The sequence below is a fragment of the Cygnus atratus genome, chromosome 4, assembly GCF_013377495.2.
Source record: "Cygnus atratus isolate AKBS03 ecotype Queensland, Australia chromosome 4, CAtr_DNAZoo_HiC_assembly, whole genome shotgun sequence".
Classification (NCBI taxonomy): domain Eukaryota; kingdom Metazoa; phylum Chordata; class Aves; order Anseriformes; family Anatidae; genus Cygnus; species Cygnus atratus.
The window spans coordinates 30,728,145-30,750,970 of NC_066365.1; the positions used below are offsets into that span (position 1 = coordinate 30,728,145).

General features: G+C 40.8%; 1 protein-coding gene across 1 annotated transcript in view; it reads left to right on the forward strand.

Moving 5' to 3' along the window:
- Positions 1-12,131: 12,131 nt before the first annotated feature.
- Positions 12,132-22,826, forward strand: part of PDGFC (platelet derived growth factor C) — a 120,503-nt gene continuing 109,808 nt past the window's right edge. Inside the window, exon 1 of the mRNA XM_035548624.2 lies at positions 12,132-12,680. Within this exon, the coding sequence (XP_035404517.1) occupies positions 12,563-12,680 (118 nt within the window). The 5' untranslated portion in view covers positions 12,132-12,562. The remainder of the gene's footprint in view (positions 12,681-22,826) is intronic.

Consider the following 22,826-nt stretch of genomic DNA (forward strand, 5'->3'; position numbering starts at 1 on the left):
CCGTAGGTCATGATATGGCAATGACTATGTTATATCCCATTCCCACTGAAACAGAGCTATAATCACTTGCTTTTTCCAGTTTTCCAAAGCTCCTCTATTAGTCCAAGCTTTACCAAAAATTAATACAAATATTTGTAAGCCCTTGAGACAAGGTTGGGTGCAGCTCACTGAGACCTGCCTCTTCAGGTGGTTATTTTTAGTAGCTGTTGCTTACCAACCTACTCAGTTGCTGTTGGAATAGAAAGTATTTCATTATCATAGGAGACACTGTATTAACATTGGCTTTTCCACAACAACAGAAGCATTCATTTTTTTCAGCTGATGAGAGTATCTGGAGAGATAAGTAAGCTAGAATATAAGGGTTTTGCAGCATGACTTAGACAACAGTAAACTAAACTCACATTGAATGGACAAATCCAACTGAGGATCCACAGGAAGCCAGCACAGGGAGGGACAGGATTAGGCTGGATTTAAGCTGAGCTGGACCAGATGACAAAATCTCAGACTATTTGAGGGGACTGATATATCCATAAGGCAGAATACCGTACTGCAAATATCTACCAGTTCACATCCTAAAAGTAGCATGGCCATGCTAGCACAACTTTGCATGCAAATTGACTAGCCCTTGTTTAATGAGCCCTTAGTGGTTTTCTCTGGGCAGAAATTTTCCATTCTGCTCTCATATTTGCAGTTGTTTCAGCAGATCTTAGTGAATATATGTCAGATGTCATTTGGTGGTTCTTACACTTCACTCACTTCACTTTCTGTCCCTGATATACCAGGGCATGAGTGATGAGTGACTACTGAAAAGGGAATGTGTTGCTGGGAGTTTGGTTTTTTTTTTTCATTTTTTTCTTTTTTTTTTCTTTTTCTTTTTCCTTCTGGGTGTTGCAACCTGCTATATATTAAAATGAACAAGTTCATATCTGCAAAGCAAGGCGTGAATGTTTATTTTATTCACTGTTACTTGACAGATTCTCAAGATTATTAACTTCCAAAATATTATACACTTTATTATATTGCTTATTGTCTTTGTATGGTGTCATTGCAAGTTAGAACCTGAGTTAATAACCTTGAAAATCAAAATGATATTATTTAACAGCTGTAAACATCATTCTACAAGCATATTTACCTAAAATAACTCAAAATACTGCCCTAAGCTATTAATGCACTTTGTACTGAAAAAAAATAATATATATATATGTGTGTGTGTGTGTGTTTGTGCGGTATTAGAAAAAAATTCAAATCAAAGCTAACAACCTTGGAAAAAGAAATAGAAGAAGTTTGCAAAAAGCATTTAGAATTTTCCACTGTTTCAACATGAAGCAGCTATTCCCAATGCCATAATATGCACATAAGAATTAGCTGATACAACAACTCTGACTTCAGCCTGATAACTATATTAGCAGTTTTGAATTAGTCTGTGCAATGAATAATATTGTTCTCATTTATTCAATTAGCATTAAACTCTCTGTGTTACCTAAAGCAATATATTTGTCTCAGCTAAGATTGCGGATGTTAGAAGTACATTTGCAATAAATGGGTTCTTGTTGTACGTAGACGTTTGGCTGCCCATGGTTTGCGAGAAGAAAGAGCACGATGACTGAATTATCTTCTTTCATGCAGCGGCTAGAGTAGTCCTAATTTGATTGAACTGCTCTCACAAGCAGCTCTTCCATAATATGAGAATCTAGCCCTGCTGGAAGAATAAATACGGTCCATGATGATAAAATTGGTAGAAGAGATTAAGAATGACCTTAAAATAGTAATTAGTCTCTACTACAAAACGAGCACTGATTTCTCTTTACATCAGCAGAATTCTGTTGAACACTGGTATGTAAGGGATAGATAGGTTACTGGTTGTCATCTCCTGTCTTTACATAATAAAATGCTTAATGCTTTCATAAAATTTAGGACACTGATGGAAAATCTGGTATTGTAATCACTTGTTTCTGCAAACAGAACTTTTCTTCTCAAAACATATGAAACATAGCAAACAAGCTTATGTGACAAAATATAGGTTTTGTAGGGAGCAATAAGTACACAGACATGCAGTTAAAAAGAAGATATACGAAACAAAACAAACCAACCAACCAAACAAAAGAATAGAAATGCACAAGTCCTGAACACTGAGGAGGGAGATACAAACTAAGAACAAAGAAAGGCAATAACTTATCCTTCATAGTCTTACTCAGCTCTCAGAATGATCATCCTGCTTTGATATGACTTACTTGATCATGACCAGGTGTGGCACTGAAATGAGAGGTCTCATTATTTTCTTCATCAAAAAATATCAAAATCCATTCATTATGCTATAAACAAGACAGCTGAGCAGAATGCAGAGACCTCACCGTCGAACTGTCTTTCTCATTAATTTCCAATTACATGAAGGACTGAGCGCTCTTTTTTAGCATTGTTTTTGATTTTTTAATGAATATAATGGAACTAACATTATTCAGTTCAGTGGTTCACAGGATTGAGCAGAAATGTGCTGAGCTACAGAGGATCAAGTCTTATTTGCTTTATTTAGGCATGAACAGGCTTACTGATTCTATGTATGTGATAGGATTCCTCGTGCAGCACAGTTTTTAGGCTCTCATCCAATCGTGTGGTGGGCAGGATCACAGAATCACAGTATCACAGAATGGTTGAGGTTGGAAGGGATCTCTGGAGGTCAGTCACCTGCACAGTATAAAAGTGCTTCCTTAGATACACACTTAGGCACATAATTCTTTCTGGGCATTGCTGTGCTTTCTGAACTGCAGCCTAATCCTGTGAAGTGCTGAGCTCCATCCAAAAAGATGCTAACAACTTCAGATCCTGGTTAAATTGTAAGCTATTGACAGTAACTAACATGCTCATGAAGCACTAGGGAATGACATCACTGCTTATGTTTACAAACCCACTCTGTATACCTAACCAGAGACAGGTCATTTTCTAAGGAGAAAATTGTATGTATGTATGTATGTATATATATATATATATATTTTTTTTTTTTAATTTGGACTGTAATGGAGTGGTATTCTTTTCAAAATGGATTGTGACAGGGCACAACATACAACAGTAACAAAAACACAGTATGAAATAAGTACTGTCAACCTGAACACATTTTATGGGATGATCTGTGATCCAGATGGTAGTGAAGCTGAAGTTATTTTTTCCTGGTGCTGTGGGAATAAAATACTGTGATTCAATGCCAGTGTGTGATCAATAAGGAAAAATGTTGGCAATACGTCGGAATATTGTGCATTCTTAACTGGATGACGTGAACTCCAATGATTAATAGTAGGATAGCTTTGAAGAATTACTGGAAAAAGCTTTAAAATTATTTTCCTTTGTAGTACATTTCCATTTAGTGAATTGGCAAGGAAATAACAATGAGAATTTACTGGTATGAATACTGTGTCATTTGTACGTTCTTTATAGTCTTGTCCAACTGGCAGTTCTTAAGTTTTAAGTTTTCTGCAGCATTACCTGGATTTCCAGATATAAATAGTAATGCTAGATTCAAAATATTAATACTAAAGTATGCTTTTGTCTATGATTTTCTACAGTGTAGTTAACGAATATCCATGTAAAAATTTAACTTCTCTTCAGTATCTCACATCATTCTAATCAATTTTTAATCTGCAAAAATTCTACTTATATTTATGTAGGAAGGGGTAGAAGGAAATTGGTAGAATTAAGCTCCTAAGCCCTTGTCTATAGCATTTTCATATTAAAAAATACCTGTAGAACCTATACCTGCTTTTGAAACATATTAATGCATGTGTTTAAGAATTATAAGAATATTAGAATTGTTGCCATCTACTAAGGTGACCTGATTTTTAAAAGACTTTTCCTATTTCTGAGTTTGGAAAAATGCATGGGATGAAAGTCTCCATGCTCCAACTTGAACCTTGTTTCTGCCAAAATAATTCAGATAGTTCTGTGAATGAGGCAACTGATGAGAAATTCAGTGTTTATGATTTTCTATGCCCTCCCATGTTAGAGCTTTTTTTTTTTTTTTCCCCAACATTTTCCACTGATTCCAGGTTTAGAAAGTGAAATTAACTATTTTTTTTTCAAACACGTGCCTACTGCTGTTTTAGGTAAATTTAGGTAACGTGGAAAATTACAATTTGCATATGATCAGTAAAGACTTATATTTTACAGATCGGTTCCTTGGAAGCTCTTTGCTTCTTCTCTGGGAAAGCTCCAGATGGCCTGAATAAAATTTTGGTGTGCTTCTGTAGATGATGCCAAGCCAAGACTGGGCTGAATCGATAGTATCCATTCTCTCCAGTTGACTCCATGCAATGTGGAACAGGGAAGCTGCCTTATTGAGAGGCAGAAAGAGTATGTCAGTAAAGTGACATACAGACCATAGATTAAAATAACAGAGGCCTGGGAAAAATGTAATTGATGGGGCAAATGAGACAGTGGGTATGTTTACATTAGGGTTTTATTTCAGATAAGGATACTTAAGGATTACTGTCTCACAGTGGCCTTGCAGCATCTAAACTTTCTTATGAGAGCGTACTGAAAGATCTCCTCCAACATCCATATAGTGGATGCTCGATCTGTAGCACCACCTCTTTTGCTCTACTGATTTGCTCCTCCTGGCTATTGCAAACTAGTTGGTGCCAGAAGAGCCTGACTAAAGGTGTGGGAAATTCTCATTCCATGAGACTGGCAGGAGATAAGACAGGGCAAAGTACAAAGAGGAGACAAATCTGGCAGTATTGGAGGACTCGTTATGAAGGCAAGAATGTGGATTAGGAAAGCTAGTACTTAAGTGTGGTGAGATAAGATTAGGAGGCCAAGATTTTAATTAAATAATTGAGACGTGTAAAAGAGAGGAAGAGGTGAAAAACAGGAAGAATAGGGAAGAGACACGACTAGGTCAAATGAGAGGAAATGTAATGTGGTAAATCAGGGTTGGGGGGGACACGTACTCTGTATCTATTAGAAGCACATTCGCTCCAGTGCTTCATCTTTCCTGTGTAGTTGTGTTAGCTGTTCAGTTCCTAATTGCTCTTCTACTCCTGTTAGATTTCTAATACTCCTCTAATGCTTGAACTTGCTTGTGACATCTTCTTAGATTTTATTTTCCAAGTAAACTCCAATCTCTGTTTAGCCAAAAAAAAAAAAAAAGAAAGAAAAAAAAAAAGCTCTTCCAGGCCTGGTCTTGTCAATAAGATTTTTTTTTTCCTGAATTTGAAGTTAAATACATAATTGTCTCATCAATACTCCTGCTCTTTGTAGAATTGAGTACCAGAAGATTAAAGATGGAGTGCCATATGCATATAAAAAACATAGTTCAATTAAGCATACTCATGGGTCAAAGTTATTAGTATCAATAATATCATTTAGTATGTTTAAAATAACTACGACACCAAAGCAAATGTTATTTTTCTACTCCAAACTCAATAAATGTAAATATTCTAGTCAAATAGCTAATGTTACTGATCTTAATATACATATTTGATAGATAGTCGATACATTTTGATGGATAGGTACATTACAAACATTAGTAGCAAATTATGCCACTGCCCCATAAATACCTTCAGCTGAGCTTCATTTCTCTGAACAGCAGTTTCAAAGCCATTAGAATATTCATATATAAATAGCTTAGAAACATGTTGGTAGGAAGTAAAAATATCTCATAATGCTCTAAGTGTTTTTTACTGGTGTATGAAATAACCTGTTAGTATCTACATATGTTTTGAACAGCACAGTGTACTATTAATTTTACTGAATTTGGATACAACTGTCTTTGTGATATGTACTTTTTTTTTTTTTTTTTTTTTTAAATAGCAGTTGCTATGAATGTCTGGAACTACAACCCAATATTTGTATTCTGGTTGCAAACCTGCATCTTGCACTGCTTATCAAAAGAGAGACAGGCAGAAAGACTAAATTCAATAGTTATTCAGAATTCAATAGTTATTAAGAGCCATCACAGAGAAGTCTTATGCCATCTTCAGTTGTGATCATGACAGGATTTCACGTATGCTGATAGACCCTTAGATGGTATTGATCAATAATTGCTGGCATCTGATTAAAAAGCAGCCAGAAAATGTATCTGCCTTTTATCAGACACATTGTCATAAATAAGCAAACATTCACGTGTGCCTGAGCCAGACTGCCATTTGGGCACAGGCCTTCATGCACCTACTCAAGTATGCTCGTAAGAGCACATGGTGTTGGAATACCGAGCAGCATCAGAATCAGATGTAGGTCCTTGGGATCATAGGATTACTCTACTCTGAGGGCATACAGGAGAAGAAAGTGAATATTTCAAGAGTACCCATGTTCCCAGCATGCCCCATGAGATGATACAGACTTCAAGACTGGCTACTGCTACTCGTTCAGGCCTCTGTACGGCCTGCACTGAAGTTCAGCAAATGTACTACAAGGCCCAGGTGACTTACCTGCGTTGTACTTCCTATACTTGCTGACTTTGGAAGCCCATCAAAACCCAAATGAGATACCAGGTGCCCGAGGTGTGTAGCATTCTTTTACTTTGGGAGACCTCTAGTGGGCCTCCTTCCTTCTTGTCTCTGGCTGTAGCTCCCACAGCCAACGTAAAACAAAGTTGAGTGTGCCCATAGCTTGGACTATATACACGTGTATGTAGTTATTAAAAGAATTGTAATATACATGGGACCACTGTAAACCAACGCTTTTAAAGTACAATAATGAATTTGGTTCTCAATGGTTTCAGTCGATTTGAGAAATGGTCACTTAAGGTATGCACATGGACATGCCTAGAAGTATGTGTTCAAATACTTATCTTTAGGTGTATTTATAAGTCACAAATCACATTTTAGTATTTGCAGTACAGAAATGGCATTTTATATGGAATTGTGATCCAAGTGACTGAGTTATCTTCAAAGCTCTTTCTTGTCTGGCTTTGTCTGAGCACTGTATAACATCAACATCACTGAAGCTTCTTTGGAATTCATTCTTTTTTTTATATATATATACACACAAATATTTATGTTTGTAAATTTTATATAGAAACAGGATCACAAGTCTCCAATTTGTTTACAAATTCGGTAGGAATGGACAAGAAATCTGGAATACTAAAATTAAGTAGATAATGAAAGGAAGGAAGGATCGTGCAACAATTACAAATGATTTAGCAATTATCGAGTGTGAGAGTTTCATAACATAATTTAATGATGGTTGTCAGTTGTTTAATGGTAAATAACACCACGTTCTTACTTGCAGTTTTGCATTGTTCCTCAAGGAGCAGTGTTCTCCTTTATGGACATGAAGGGACAGCTAGCACTCTGCAAACCGTCTGGTATATGACAGAATCTAAAGCACAGGAACAAAGAGCCAGTTGTATTTTCGGCAGAAAGGACAGATTAGACAGGCTGTTATCATGTATATAATAAATAAATAAAGTGCATAAAAAAAAAAATTCATACAAATCCATTGCAAAATATTTACTGCTACCTCCTTGACAGGAGTACTTTCTAACGCAGGAATTATTTTCTGTGTAATTGCTTATGCAGCCTCTTCATCTGACATTTATAAGATCACGAGTTGTGTTTATTTGTACAAATGTCTATTTTTTATTGGTCAGTGGTCATGAGAGCAGAAAGTTGTATTGTTGTTTTTCTGAAAGACGATTAGTGTTTCTACTGCAATTGCAGTTTTCATGTTTATCACTCATCCATAAAAGATTTCATACAAACATAACATTTAATAACTGTTTAAGACTTCTTTGCACAGTTACAAGTAACTCCATAATGTGAATATAAGCATTTAAACATCAACCCTGTTATGTCAGCAACCAGTTCATATGCAACTATATTGAAATCAAGAGAACCTTGCACAAAAGCAGGCATTTGACTGTGTTCCTGGATGAGCAGATGTACATTAGTTTTAAATTACATGATAAGCTTTTCAAAATGCTTGTTTTTATTTGGTATGATCTCTCAAAGAATATATGGGTACTTTCACAATATACAGGAATATACAGGTATATATGCATGAATTCCTTTTTCTCCCATTCATGACAGAAAATGAAACAAGTGGTGGGGAGACAAGAGAATCAATCTTCTTTTCCTAATAGTGGATCCTAATCCTGCCAACAGCTAGGTAAATGCCTAACTAACTCTCGTGAGACAGGAATTTGATATTGTGTTTGTGGAGCTACACATGTCCTGAAGCATTTTCCTTTGGTTGTACATCATGCATAAAAATGGGCTTATGTCTTAGCCTTTTCCTGTTTTTCCCCAAGATATGTACTCCTCACCCTATGCCTCCTCAGAAGAGACATGCTTACCTCATAGCATACCTCTGGGGGGAAAAAATGAAAGAAAGAAAAAAAAAGGTATTTCTGACGACATCATAGGCGAAAAGGAAATACCTTCCCTACAGAACTCACTTGGGATATCTAAAGCCACCTGAAATCAGTTGGGGTTTCATGGTATCATTTCAACTCATAAAGGACAGTGCATGAACTTCTGTGCATCTCACCAACTCCCATCCATGCCAGTGGATAACCATGGGGAGCCCTTGTTGCAATATGCTGATGGGACGTGGGGTGGAATGTGCGTAAGTCACAGCACCTCTGTTGGTGCTGTGATGGTATTGTGGCACTAGTGTGGGGAATTATTTTTGTTGATGAGAGAGTAGTTTGTGAAAAGTGTGATGTGTGTACTTTAATGATAATTCTTCAAGTTAATAGTCAGGGAGAAAGCTTTCTCATACCAATGATTTTTGTAGTTCAGGGATACAAAGACTGTACACCATCACAATGGGTCTCTGGAGTCCTAACAGGCTAAATTCCCATTGCCTCCTCTGGTTGCTTTGCCTCAACAGCATTATTTCTGGAATTGGTGCAAAATAAATTCCTGTGGGATAATCCAGATAATTATAATTTTGAGTACAAGAAAAATTGCTTAGAAAAGTACTAAATGGGGATGTTGAAAAAACAACATAATAAAAAAATCTGAAAAGTTGACAAATCATTGTGGCTACTGTACAGAGCAAAACTGGTGCCTCAGACTATTTGAAGATGACAATTGGAGAATTGTCTGTTGCAATATTTAAATGAAAAAATACATGGTATACAATTTTAGACTGTATTACAAAATCTTTGAAAATTAAAAAAAAAAAAAAGGAAAAAAAATCCTTGATACACCATCAAAAAGACTATATAACGTAAGCTAAGTAGTTGTCACATGAGGTATACCATTGTTTTGACAAAAGTTGTAGAAGCCCGAAGTGTAATTCTCAGCATGGAGAAAAGTCAACAATAGAAAGCTTTGTATAGCTTAAAGCATTTATTACAGATGAAGAAAAGAAAGTGAATGCTGTGGTAGTGAAATATGGATGACTCATAATGAAATCCAGAGAAATATGTCCTGGGCACTGGGATCGCTGTAACTCTTAGATGGCTTGGCGCTGTGGTCCCATGTGAAATTCAGTATTGGTAATGCAATGTCATGTGCACTGGCAGGAATGATCCGAAGCACGCCTATGTTGGTTTGTTAAAATTTTCTAGCCATTCAGAGTATTTGTAATGACAATACTTCTGCAGATCTTTGCAAGTGTAGATCCAATAAAAAGATAAAAGCATGCATAAAGAATGCTTTATACAATAAAATATTTCAATTATATATGTTAAGAGTAGGCCTTCACTTGGAATTTTGTGTTCTGGTGTCCTACCCCAAATACAACGTAACAAAAAAAGATGGGACTTTGAAAGGCACAGAGGTATAATCAGATGGAAAATGTAGTAAAAATGGCTAGTTGGGAAATTATATGTTAAGGCTGTAACACAGAAAATGAATGGAGAAGTGAAATAATTTTTATTTACCTGTTTTCATAATTCAAACATATAAATATAGCTGATGAAACTGGAGAGCAATAAGATTAAAAATAACCATAGACACCTGGTGATAAATGCTCAGCATGAATTTCAGAAAAGATTGGATATTTATGAAGATAGGGATTAACATACAACATTTTGGAAGGGATTAACAATATTAGCATTTTTGAAAAGATGTAGAGTCTTAATGAACAAAAATATACCCTGATTTTTAATTACAGGAGGTTTAGAACAAAGTTTTCTCTTCAGTGTTATTCCATATTCATCCACTATGGGGGTTCTTGCCTTTTCCTTTGAAATGTCAGAGCCAGGATGCCAGATGAAACACTGGTCTGATGCAGCCTAAAGCTCCCAAAGCTATGGAAAATGTTGGATGCTTTAGCTTTGATGTGCATAGTTTGAGACATTAGGTCCTTTTTTTTTTTTTTGGAGGAAACTCATCATCAATCCCCTGAAATTAAAAGAAAAAAAAAAAAAAAGAAAAGAAAACAAGCAGCCATAAAATCATCAGGCAATGAAGGTTAAGTTACAGTGCAACACTTTATTTACTTGATTACAAGAAGCACTACTTGTAATCATCAGTTTAGAAGACCTGGAAAGCAGTACTTTTTGTTTTTCTTTCCATTTTAAAATGACAGCAATGACAGCCAAAAAATTACTAATGACAACAATAATAATAATAAAAAAAATTAACTGCCTAGCCTGTTTTGTGCAGTCACTTTATTTCTTCACGCTCTGTAAGGGAAGGGTTGCTATTTATGGTATGCTCCAAGCCTGCCTTTCAGAACACAGCCCAGCTTGGCTGGACAGCTTTCAGTTGCTACTAGAAATATGTCACTTATTAGGAACAGAGGGGATGTTTATCACTGTCTCAAGGGTTACTTTGGCTGAGGCAAAGAAACAGCTCAGTTATATAATGGAAAGAGCCGGGTCAAAGGATAAGACATCTACGTAGTGTGTACTCAAGACTCCAGTAGTGCAGACTCAGTTTCTCTTCCGTGTCTTTTGCTGACAGTGAGACCATGGCTACACAGATCTTCCCGTCTGTCCCCAAAACTACCTCATAGCTATGGGGGCTGAAGTCACTATTAAAAAACACTGCCAGGACTTCTCGGCTGAGAGAAAAAGACTCATCCTTCCTATCGCTTCTCTTGCCGTGACGGTATCTAGTTAGCATGCAGCCCTGTTACCCTGACCCATCACGTAGTCACGGTTCAAACCCGAGTCCAAACCAACTGGAGAGGTTGCCAGCTCCAGCAAGGATGTTTGAACACTGTCTTAATGGTTGGTTCATGTCATCAGTGCTTGAGTCCTCGCTAGTGGTTATGGGGGGATACCCCTTGCTGTGAGCTCAGTTCTGACTTCTGAAGCCAAGTGGAAACAAAGACCAAAACAGACCCTGTCTGGTTTACAAATACAGTAAAGCAGACAGTGTGCTACACAGCACTTCAGCAAAGGAGAGCGAGCTGTAAAGTGCCAAAGAGAAGAAGGCAGCAGCTCTGTTGTTTACTTGGGCACTACAGGTCTCACTAGAAGGTAGCTCAATCCACAGCTTCTGTCAGAAGAGAAATCATCTGCACCCAGAGTCTTTTGAAAACATTCCCTTCGTGTTTCACTTCCCAGGATCAAGGGAGCGCTCTGTACGAGATGTTTAACCCAGTACCAGATCTTAGGGCTGCAAGAACCTGCAGGACCGCCAGATCCTAGGGCTGCAGGACCCCCAGCCCCGCAGTACCACCTCCCGGCAGACAGCCCCGGGCAGCTCAGCGGAGCCTCTCGCCCCGGTTACCGAGGCCGGGGGCCGGGCGGCACGGCGCAGACCCCGGCTCCTGGCCTCGGGGCCTGGCGTTTAGGCAGGCCCGAGCCGCGAGCAGCCGGCTGTGCGCGGAGCCCCGGCACCTGTCGTGCCGCCAGCCGGCCGCGGGCAGGGGGCAGCGGCGGGGGCCGGCTCGGCTCGGCCCGAGGGCTCGTCCTCCCCCCGGGCCGTGACGGGCTGCCCCGGCTGGCGGGCCGGGGGCGGGCGAAGGTGGGGAGCGAGCAGGACGCGGGAGAGGAGTTTAAAGCTGGGGGGGGGGGGGGCGGGTGGACGGGACCGAAGGGAGGAGTTTAGGGAGAGGGCTCCTGGGAAAGGGAGTTCGGGAGAGAGGTGCGGAGGGGGCTCCGCGGCGGCAGGACGGGCGCCCGGCGGAGCCTCCCCGCTCGCCTGTGCCGGCTGCTTGCCCCGCCGCGACTTCCCGGGGGCGCCGGCGCCGCGCCGGGTGTCCCGCAGCGTGTCCCGGCGGCGGTCAGCGGGGGGGAGCCGGCGGCCGAGAGCCCGGCCCGGCCCCGCGGCGGGGCGGGAGCCGTCCCTGCCCGGCGGCCGGTGACAGGTGCGCGCTCCTCGGCGGCGGCAGCGGCCCCGCCGCTCGTCCCGGCTCCTCCGGCCCCGAGTTGTTTAGTCCTCGGGAAGCTTGGGTTGGGTCCAGGTTTTGCTTTGATCCTTTTTTTTTTTTTTTTTTTTTTTGAAAAAAAAAAAAAGCCCAAGAAAAACAAAACCTGGAGACGCAGAGAAGGGCTCTAGGAAAAAGTTTTGGATGGGATTATGTGGAGACTACCCTGCAGCTCTCTGCCGCCGGAGCAGGCTCGGTGCCGCCTTCTCCCCCGCGCCCGGCGCTGCTGAGAGACGCCCGGCCCCCGGTGCCGCTCCGCCAGCGCCCGCTGCGCGCAGCCCCGCGCCCCGCCGGCCCAATGCTCCTCCTCGGGCTGCTCCTGCTCACGTCTGCCCTGGCCGGTCGGAGGCAGGGGGCCGCCGCGGAGTCCGACCTCAGCAGCAAGTTCGCCTTGTCCGGCGCCAAGGAGCAGAACGGTAACGGAGCCCTTCGGGGAGGGGGGGGGGCGCGGTGCGGAGCCCCGCGGAGCGTGGGGCTCCGGCGGTGGAGGGGTGGTGGCAGCGGCTCTGCTGCCCCCGGGAAGCCCGGCCGGGGCCGGTGCTGTGTGTGGGTGAGCGGGGAGTTGTGGTGCGGGCTGGAGAGGAGCTGCCTGGGGAGCGGGAGCCTCTCCCGGGAGTACCTGGGGTGTTTGGGGAACTCTCAGACAGCAGCTCCCCCCTCCCTGGCTGGAGAAAGGAGCCTTTCATGCAGCACGGGCAGCTTCGGGGGGTGTGATTTGCTTAGCCTCTGAACTCCGTGTGATTTACGGTGTTCAGGTTTTTAAGCGCCTCTCCTCTTGATTGACTATTACGGAGTCATTTTAAAGGGTATTTCACAAAATGAAACGTTATATACCGCGTGAAACCATGCTTCGTGTAAAATATCTAAAGTAAAGGCCGTTAGCACACACTCACGGAAACCATGGAGCTTAACTTAAGGGGGAAAATACTATTTGTATTTTGCATGTCAGCTAGAATGAGCTGTATGCCTGGGCACAGTCAACACAAAAGGAGAAGCTGGGAGAGCTCAAACTTCTGTGAACAGTAATGAAACACAGCAAAAACACAGACTTAAGACCAGTTCTGTCAACTTTGAACTTGGGACTCCCCTGATAAAAGCATTGTACGTCATGTCTTTAATAGAAAGCAAAGACCTGGGGACCTCTGCAAGCATTTTATGAATTAATAGGACACACAACGTGCTAGCAAATCTAGCAGGAGGGCTTAATGCTGCTGTGGCCTGCTAATGTGATGATATATGGCACCTGTGGGCTGCCAGCACAGCTGATCAAAGAGCAGCACCGGGATCAATCTCTAATCAGAGCAACTGTGCAGGGCCAGAGGAAAGTGATCAAAAGACCCGGAGACCCGGCTGTTCTGGCAGGAAACCAATCAGACTCTGTGCGCAGTACAGGAAATTATCTGCTCTGTGTGAGAGGAGAAATGACTCCCTCACCCCCCACCCAACTTACCTGACATTTGGGGCACTGGTTTGTGACAAAAAGGGCTTGGCACTAATGTGCTCAAATCTTGTAATGCTGCGGTCCATTCACACCAACACATGTGATGTGCGACTGAAGCATCTCAAGATGCATAGAACTACCCTTGTTTTGCTTTAACTTTGTCAGGACTGGGAGGAAACCTGCTATGCGGTCCTCCTTCCATAGGAGGCCTGGTGCTTGGTAATGCAGCTGGGCCTTCACAGGGCGCCGGGGCCCAGCAGTGGGAGTCCAGCGATGAAGTGCCGAAGGTAGATCGTGCCGCTTGGAAGCAGGACTTGTGTAAATGGGTGTAAGTGTACGTGGCAGCACAAGCTGGATTCTCTTCACGTGCATCAGAAATGCAGCTGCCTTGGGTCAGGCTTCAACTGGTTTGCAATGTGATTTGGCATGCTCTAAGATACCGTCACTGCGTCTTATAATAAATGCAAATCCAGGAGAAATTAAAAGTGTGCTGAAACTGTATTCTGTGGTAGTTCATACTTGCAGACAATCCAGGTTATTGTTGTAGTTTACTTGAAGTTTGTTTTCTCATTGTTCAACCACAAAACTTTTCTCAAATATTAGTACAAGTTTAGGTACAATTAAATACCAACTCCTGACTTTTTTTAACTGACTTTAATTATTTGGGGGATCAGTAACACTGGTCAAACCAGTTCTTACTTGGTTTAATTAGAGTGATTTTTACACTGTACTGCAATCTGAAGATTGTATAGCTTTTAGCTAGAGGCAGGTTAAAACTCCCTGGAGTTTGAGAATGAGATATTGCTGTTCGCATGCCAAATAATCTTTGGTCAGGAGAGAGGGAGCTTTTCCACTCACAGTCTACAAATAAAAATTCTGTCCTCTACTTGTAAAACTGCTAAACGGCCGAGAAGTTTTGCTGTAGAATGGATTACAGTGTTGTTGGGCTGTACTCAGGGGTGCCGTAGCTGTTGGTTCAAGGTGATACCAAAGATGTCTATGGCCTGTTATTAAATCAATGGGACTACTTGTGTTATAGAAGGTAAGCATGTGCCTAAGGACTTCTTTTTTCATAATTGGAGGCTTTTTTATTTATTGGCTAAATGAGTGTTAACTTCAGAATTAAGGTTTGACTCAATTGGATATATTTGCTAAATGCAGACATAAGTTCTCTTGTTTCTCTTGCACAGTGCATGACGTTTTGGGTGGCAATTTCCTAGGACAAATATTTCTTTGTACTTCTAAATTAGATAAACTTAGAACACAGTCTTTTGCTGCTACCTTCTGAGAGTTCAATGTGATGGTTGTTGTGGGGCTGGTATAGCTCCATTGGAAACCACTTAAAACTACCTCCTTTGTTTTTGTTGGACCTCTGTGATGGTCAGAGTTCCTTCAAGAAAAGGTTTATTTGTAAACTTGGCTCGACAGTAAGGGAGTTTATATGATTTTGTTGAAAAAAGTATTTATCTTTAATGTCTTTATTATTCAACTGAGTAAATATTCATCTGGAGGATCAAAGGAGTTTATGCAACCATCTTCTGGAAACTGGAGTAGTAGTAGTAAGTGGTGCGTGTAGTGATGGCTCCCAGGTAACGGTATGGATTTGACTTCCACAGTTCTTGTGTTGAAAAACAGATTATGCTTGAATGGATTTTCAGACTTAGGTGGCTTTGTCAGTACTCTTATGGCTATCTGGCATATTTATTACCCTTTTTCCATATTGCAGTAAGGAGTTGTGAAAAATAGTTCTCAGTTTCTTTTGAGGAATAAATCTCATTCTCTTGTATATTGAATCTTATTACTTGGATGGTTTACTTATTTCATCTTTCTATTATAGTTCTTACTACTCATTCTATTTTTCAATAGTATGTTTGTGTATTATCTTCGGTCTGTTTCTGTAGTTTCAGCAATGTCTGAGGGAGCTACTGATGGAGTGCTTTATATGAATGACTTAACTCTAGGGGCCTGAGTGTACCTGCTTATGTGATGCTACTAGTTTACTCCAGACTTGATTACAACGTGAGATGGTAGGTGAATCTAAATTCTGTTCTCTTGGCTGTCTTAGGAAAGATGTGATAAATGTCCACAATAACTTTACTAAGCTACAGGCATCGGGTGTTAGAACTTCTGTGAGAAATATGAGGATGTCTTTTAGATAAGATAATGTAAAATCAGGTGCTATAAGAAGTGGACAGTATAGCTTATGTGTCATGTATGTTTAGAAAGTAGCAATGAATGCCTTCAAAAGACCAAAAAACTGAGGTCAGTTAGCAGTTCACCAGAACCAACTACTTACAAAAGTTAATTTTCCTGCAGTCAGTTTCAGGTGAGAATCACAGAATGGCTGAGTTGGAAAGGGACCTCAGGAGGCCACCTGGTCCAGCCCCTGTTCAAGCAGGGCCACCCAGAGCAGGGTGCCCAGGACCATGTCCAGGTGGCTTCTGAAGATCTCCAAGGAGGAGACTCCACCACCTCTCTGGGCAGCCTGTGCCAGTGCTCAGTCACCTGCGCAGTACAGAAGTGCTGCCTGGTGTTCACAGGGAACCTCTTCTGTTCCAGCTTGTGCTGAAAAGAACCTGTCTCCGTTGTCTTTGTTTTTTAATGTCCCGTGCAGGCATTTATAGACATTGATGGGATCCTTCCTAAGCCTCCTCTTCCCCAGGCTGAGCAAGCCCAGCTCTCTCAGCCTCTCCTCACATGAGAGGTGCTGCTGTCCATTCAAAAAGAAAAATGATGCTGGAGCTGGAGGTTGAGACATGCCTATCTTAGTTTGTACCTGGGAAGACTTGATGGATACAAATAGAATTCAGCAAAGCGCTGGTGGGCCAGAGGGGCCTTCTGTTTTTTCCTCAGCTTGTGCGTGGCCTCACAACCACCTGGAGGATTCCCCTGTTTGTTTGAGCATCTTCAAAGGAGCTTGCAGTTAATTCATGGACAGGCACAGAATCATGACTTGGAGTTTCTGGTGAAGATCATTTAACTCAGGCTTCAACACCTGAAAGAGCATGTTTATGTCTGAGGGATGCAGTTCATTCAGTTCTTGGAGGTGAGAATGTCAGTGCTTTTGCTTAATTTGACTGTAAAATTATCTCTGACAAAAGAGCGTACTTGAAAGCAGTGGGAATCAATGCCACTACTGCTGAGTCTAGCTGAATTGATGAATGCCAGTACTGCTGGGTAGGAGAAATTTCCTTTGTTTTGAGAAGAAAAGGAAGAAGAAAATATGAACACATCATCTAAAGGGAAACATGGTAGTGATGCAATTTGTCCTAAGTTTAATCTATTTCTGTTTAATCCAAGACTTGTTTTGAAATGTTTTAAAGCTCTTTTCCTGGAGAGTGAAGAATTGTACCACATCCTCTTTTGACTTTAAGCAAAAGATTGTGGCAAATTAGAGAAGTTCTTCAACACTGTGATAAATTGCAGTGCAAGATGGTTTTAAAAACAGGTTTGTGCCTTCTAGTTGCCTTTTGGCATATTGCCTGGTGCTTGGCAGAATCCTGCTCGGAACTGCTCTTTAGTCCTGCTGCTTTTCTCATTTTTGTCTTGTAGATAAAAGAGAAGGTATTAAAGGTACAGACCATTTGCTACTTGTCCCAGATATGTATGCATTCTTGCCTTTCTTTATGTTTGTTAAATATTTTGAGTTTAATTTTAAGGGAGAAACATGGAAAATCCATTTTTTTGCAGTAACTATTTCTTATTAGGTTTGCAGAAGAGATTTTAAGGCCTTGTAGCATTGTTTTGGGGTTTTTAGTTTCTTTCAGTCATATATGGTGTTTTATAAGAGAGAAATAGCACAGGATATAACTTGAGAAAGTGGCAGCTATACAACCAAAGGTGTTATGTTGGACTTTGTCTTCATATAAACATAACATCTTTTATAGAGGCCAGACATTATCCAAACCCTTTGAATCTAATTATTACATAGTCAACAAGTAATAGCAAAGTAGCGGTTTGCACCCTACAGCAGTGGTTTTGCATTATAGCTGGGTGGTTTTGGGGTTCTTGTTGCTGTTGGGTAGTTGCTTCTTCTAGTTTTTGCTGTGCCTAGCAGTTCCTGATTACTAGAAAGAGCACATGCTGTCCAAGCTTGCTTCCCTTCACTGGAAGTAAATTGCTTTACAGATAGCCCTTTGCTTTAATAGAGAGCTGTGCTTTTGCTTTTAGTTGCAAAATGTGTGTCATGGAAAGTACACTTCCCAGTGTGCAAGTTTCTTAGAAATTGTCCTGTACAGGAATAGATTTTAGAGGAAACATGTAGGACTTCTTCAGAGTTGCATAACAAAACGTGATTAGCACTACCTGTGTAGTGCTAATGTAGTGCTAATATGTAGAACTGCCGTTGATGTTGTAGCACTTACGTATCTGTGTGAGTGATTAGTTCTTTAGGAGTTTCTGAGAAATCAACTGAGAAATGAGAAACTGCATTCTTTTTGGAAAGCTTGTGTAGCTTGTGTTTGAATGTGAAATGCATTTTTCAAGTAGCTGAGAGAAAATTTGTAATGTGCTACTGTGAAGCTAAAATATAAACGTCATGCTTCCTAGAGGCTTAGTTAGATCGTAGGATATTATTGTAAGGTGGCAACATCAGGAAACATTATTCATGCCTCCATCCACAGACATCCTAGCCTTAGGGTTCATCTGTCTTCTGATCTTTTTTCTGAACATCCTCGTGCCGAGATTTTATAAATCTCCACTGTTACTGTGTTATCTGCGGTTGATTTTGTCATCCTACAGCACGCTAAGCAGTTTTTCTTTATGTGAAGATACCCATCTTACTTAGCTTGTGTACAGTAGCACCTCTACATGTTTTCATAACCTAACCAGTTTCTACGCAAGTTGGTGGGATGGGTAAGAAGGGAGAAGGCCGGAAAGATTGCTAGACCCTTATGGAGAAAGTCTTGTACACGGAGAGTATAAATAGTATTAAAAACGTTGATGTGAAGGAGACAGCCCAACTAATTCCTTGGTCTTGGATACTTGAGGCCTTCTGAATCAAGGTTAGCAAGGCCTGTCTGTCTTAAGAGTTCAGAAGACTTGTTGAGTTTGTGAAAACTGGTTATCGATTGTATTAAAACAGCATCCAGATGTAGCTCTGCCCGAGCACCATTGCACTTGATGCTCTGAGTATGGCACGGTACATGCCGAGGTTGGCCAGGTGGTGGTGGGGTGTAGGCCGTGTTCCCTGCTGGCCTCACCATGGGACATGTGGCTCAAGGTTTTTGGGTGAAAGGTGCTGCTAGCTGGGTAGCTGTTGTAAGGAGACCTCCTGTAGGGGACCTACAGCACTACAGGCCTTCTGGGAGTGAGGGAGAGTGGCGTAGCCTGTGATAACTTCAGATGCTGGATTGAAACTCCCATGTCACCCTTACTCAGCTGTTCTTGAAATGTGAAGCCTGTCTTGCAGAAAGCAAAAGATATCTTGGTAAAAGGAAACACTGCTGCTTGTGTTTCCTGTACTTCTAGTCTTGTTTTGTATTGCTTTTGCAATCATATTCTTATTATGAGTTGGTAATAAATTACATAAAACTGTTTGGGAGATGCCAGTGATACAGGAGGTCAAATGCTGCAGTTAATGAGTGAGTTGGTCCTGTAATCCGATAAATTGTCTTCAGACTTGGTCCAGGCACTAGAAAGTGCAGGAGTAGTGCCCTTCTTGTAGTTTTTGGTACTCTACAGCTTTAAACCATTACTTGGTTTGGCACGTATCATCAGCAAAGCAGTAAATTTCTGTCAGGGGAAAGTCCAGGTGTAAAATACCAGGGAGTGTTATATTTGAAGAGTAAGCTGGAAAAATGTTCTTGGAGAAGCTTTGGCCATACCTCCCATGTTAATCCAGTCCTGTTAATCTCTCTGTTGCCTTTTAAGTGTCATTTGTTTAAAAGCCCATGAGGTGGGGAAATGACTTTGCTGGAAGAGGTTCTGTTTTGTGAAATAATGGATAATGCTATTGGTGATCTTAATCTTTGGCTTTGGTCTTTCCCAGAAAATTCCCGTCTGTTATTAAGCTGTTATTTGGGAAGCTTCGCTTGTTTCCCCCACTCAGTTTATTTCACGATGTTGAAACTGTCTGACTGCTTTCATGCCTGGTGAAAGCAAAGGGAGACCCAAGTCCTAGTGGCTCTGTGTTCCTCCTCTGATGGACAGGAAACCAGCGTGCATTTTTATACAATAGTTAAACACTTAAAAAAGACATATGGCACAGGAAATTCTTCTGCTGTGTGTGAAGGTATGGCATTTCCAAACTGAAAGTGTTGTTCTGACTCTTTTACCGGTAGTGGTGAATTATATGAGGCCACTTCCATCTGCAGAGAGTCTGTTTCACTTGCTTGTGGTTCTGGGGCTCATTCAAACGCTCTCAAACAAAATAAAAGGAATGGATGTAATAACTTCTTTATGGAAAAGTCATAAAAAGCTACAGGGCCATATAAACAAATTGGGTCATTTACAAGATGTTTAAGTGATGGATATTCAGTCCAAATTCAAAGGTGTGGATTAGATTTTACAGTCATCTTGACTGAATTTTGCCCTCAACAAGACTTTCTTTTTCTGCCAAAATGTCTCTGACACTATAGATGACAAATTCTCAAACAGTATTTTCAAACATTTCAGTGCATTCAGGCTGAAGCGGAGAAATAGAAGAACAATTCAGTAGTATAATTTGATCTTTTTTTAGGTAAATGAAGGCTCTTTCTTGATACGCCTGGTTACACTGTAAAGCTGTAGTGGAACTTTGTAGTGTTCCAGGGGAAAATAAATTAAAACAGTTTCCCTCCTGGATTCAAACATGCCTGAAGTAATTACAAAGCAACCGTTTTGGCTCTCTGCTCTGTTCATATAAATAGGTTTGTACAGAACAGCAGCAACTGTGGTCCAAGTTAAACTCTACTAGTTGCAGAAACTTACATTGGACCAAATTTAAGTACTGAATGTTGTATCTGGTGGCACACAAACTCATAAGACCTTTGTGAGCCATTTAATCATTTTTCAGAAAGTACTGAGAAAGTAGAATCGAATGCAAAAGAAGATAACTAATATTTTTGCATATTAAAAAAACATTATGTAGACTTATTTACTTCAGTGTAAATGTAAGCTTATCTATGTACAATTTCTTCAAGTTTAGAGAAGGGGCATTGGTATCGGTTACTGTAGAGTGCCTTCTTTCTCATGAGATGTGGCTGCCCACTCAGCTCTGTTATTACCAATGCAACTTCAGCTGTCTTTCATAACTCTTCATTCTCTAAAATCTGAAGGTCATTTCAGAATGAAAACTTAGCCCAAGTTTGACATTAGCTGTAATGAACGGTACGTGGGTGAGGCTACCTATGTGCATGTATCACACAGAATAATGTAGCTGTGGAAATGACTTACTTGGGAAATGTATATGTGTGATTACATAGTATTTGAAGAGGTCCTTCAAAAAGTGATTCACAAGAATATTCTGTTGCCTATGTAGATGGTAAAAAGCTTGCATTTATATTACGGGCAACTTGTATTTCAAAAATACAGTTTTGGGAGGTGGTCTACCATGATATCTCAAGGCTTAAGTGTCTTAAATGTCTGTTATGCAAGGAGACTCACACCTGCAAATACTTGTTGCATGTAGAACTATAGTGGACCTGAAAGTGAAGTAAAGCCTTGTAATTGAGCTAACAAGCAGTGGCTTCAAAACAAACCCGATTCCTAGACAAGGAGATGAAACTGTTGTATCTGATCTTACCTAAATGTTACTTTTTTAAAATAACTAAGGATTCTTGCTGGGTCTACGTTCTTTTTTTTTTTTTTTTGTCACAGCAAAATTGCAAGAAAAGATGGAAAAAAACTTTATTAGCACTTACTGTCACTTTAATAATTTCTGAGAATAGACATTCTCTTATTTCTAATATTAATCTCAGACTCCAAAATAGCCTTTCAGTCTTCATGGTAAATGGACATCTTTCAGTCTCCTTCAGGCTTTTCCCTTGGTGTGGGGGGGGAAAAGAAGGAGGAAGGTATTTTAGTGCCATTCTAGGCTTGTTTGTTTCCATCCTGTGTTTGATAGTTATGGGGAAGTCCACCAGCTCCCTCACTGGCTATCTTACCAATTAATCTTTGCCAGACTTCCATCATTCCAACCTCTCTAGAGTTGTACATTTATTTTAAAATTCATCTAATAGAAGAAATATCTCCTTCTCTTCCCTCCAGCCTACCAGCTGTGGAGTTTCTCCCCCGGTAGGTGCTGTAATGCTGTGACAAACTTTGTTCAGGACTGTTGCTTAACATGCATTACAAACCTGTGTGCACTCTTACCTAAACGGGTAGGAAACAAACAACAGGAATGCTGTGTGTTCTGTAGGAGATGAGTGGTGTTTGTGTTGGATGATGGTTAAAATTGATAATATCTGTTATCAGTTAAAATAGTCTGTTCTGTCCTTGGAAGGTATAACAGCTAATAGACATGGGCTCTTTTGTAAGAACACACGTGCTCTCGCAACGTGAAATGATTTTCAGCTCTCGTGATGCTGACTGCATTCTCACTCTGCTTTCTTGGCAGATGTGATGAAGATGTTTGTGTGTATGTTTATGTACTCCAGCCTTGCCTGCAGTTTATTCATAACATTCAGAAATGCCTGACCCCTGGGAGCAGCGCACATCTATAGTCAGATTAGAGTCTACAACTCTAATTTCTCTTAAACTTATGAAAAACTTCTGCTAAGCAGTCCCTGTTTTTCTGGTGGTACTTGCTGGCATAGGAATTCACAAAGTATTTACCTGAAGTGCTGGTTCAGCCTTGTAGTTATTTCTTCTGAAGTGGAGATTGAATTTGTGATGTGCAGTATCATTACTGGTAAGGATCTGTGCCAGCAGAGTGTTTCAGAGGTCAGTACATCTCTACATACTCTCATAAGTCTATTGCACCCTTGATAACATAAAGACTCTCATGAGATGTTGGGAGCAGCCACCTCTTACGCTTTTCAACTGGAGATTGCTACTTTATACCAGATTCTCAACAAGAAGCAGCATGAGGGCGGGGAGGTGGGTGTCCTGAGCTGAGTCCAGCCAGAGCTGCCAGAGAGGTTTTGAGTTCATTAATTTTCATCTCAAGGGAGAGCTCTGAGGTTGTTTGCAATCTCACCTA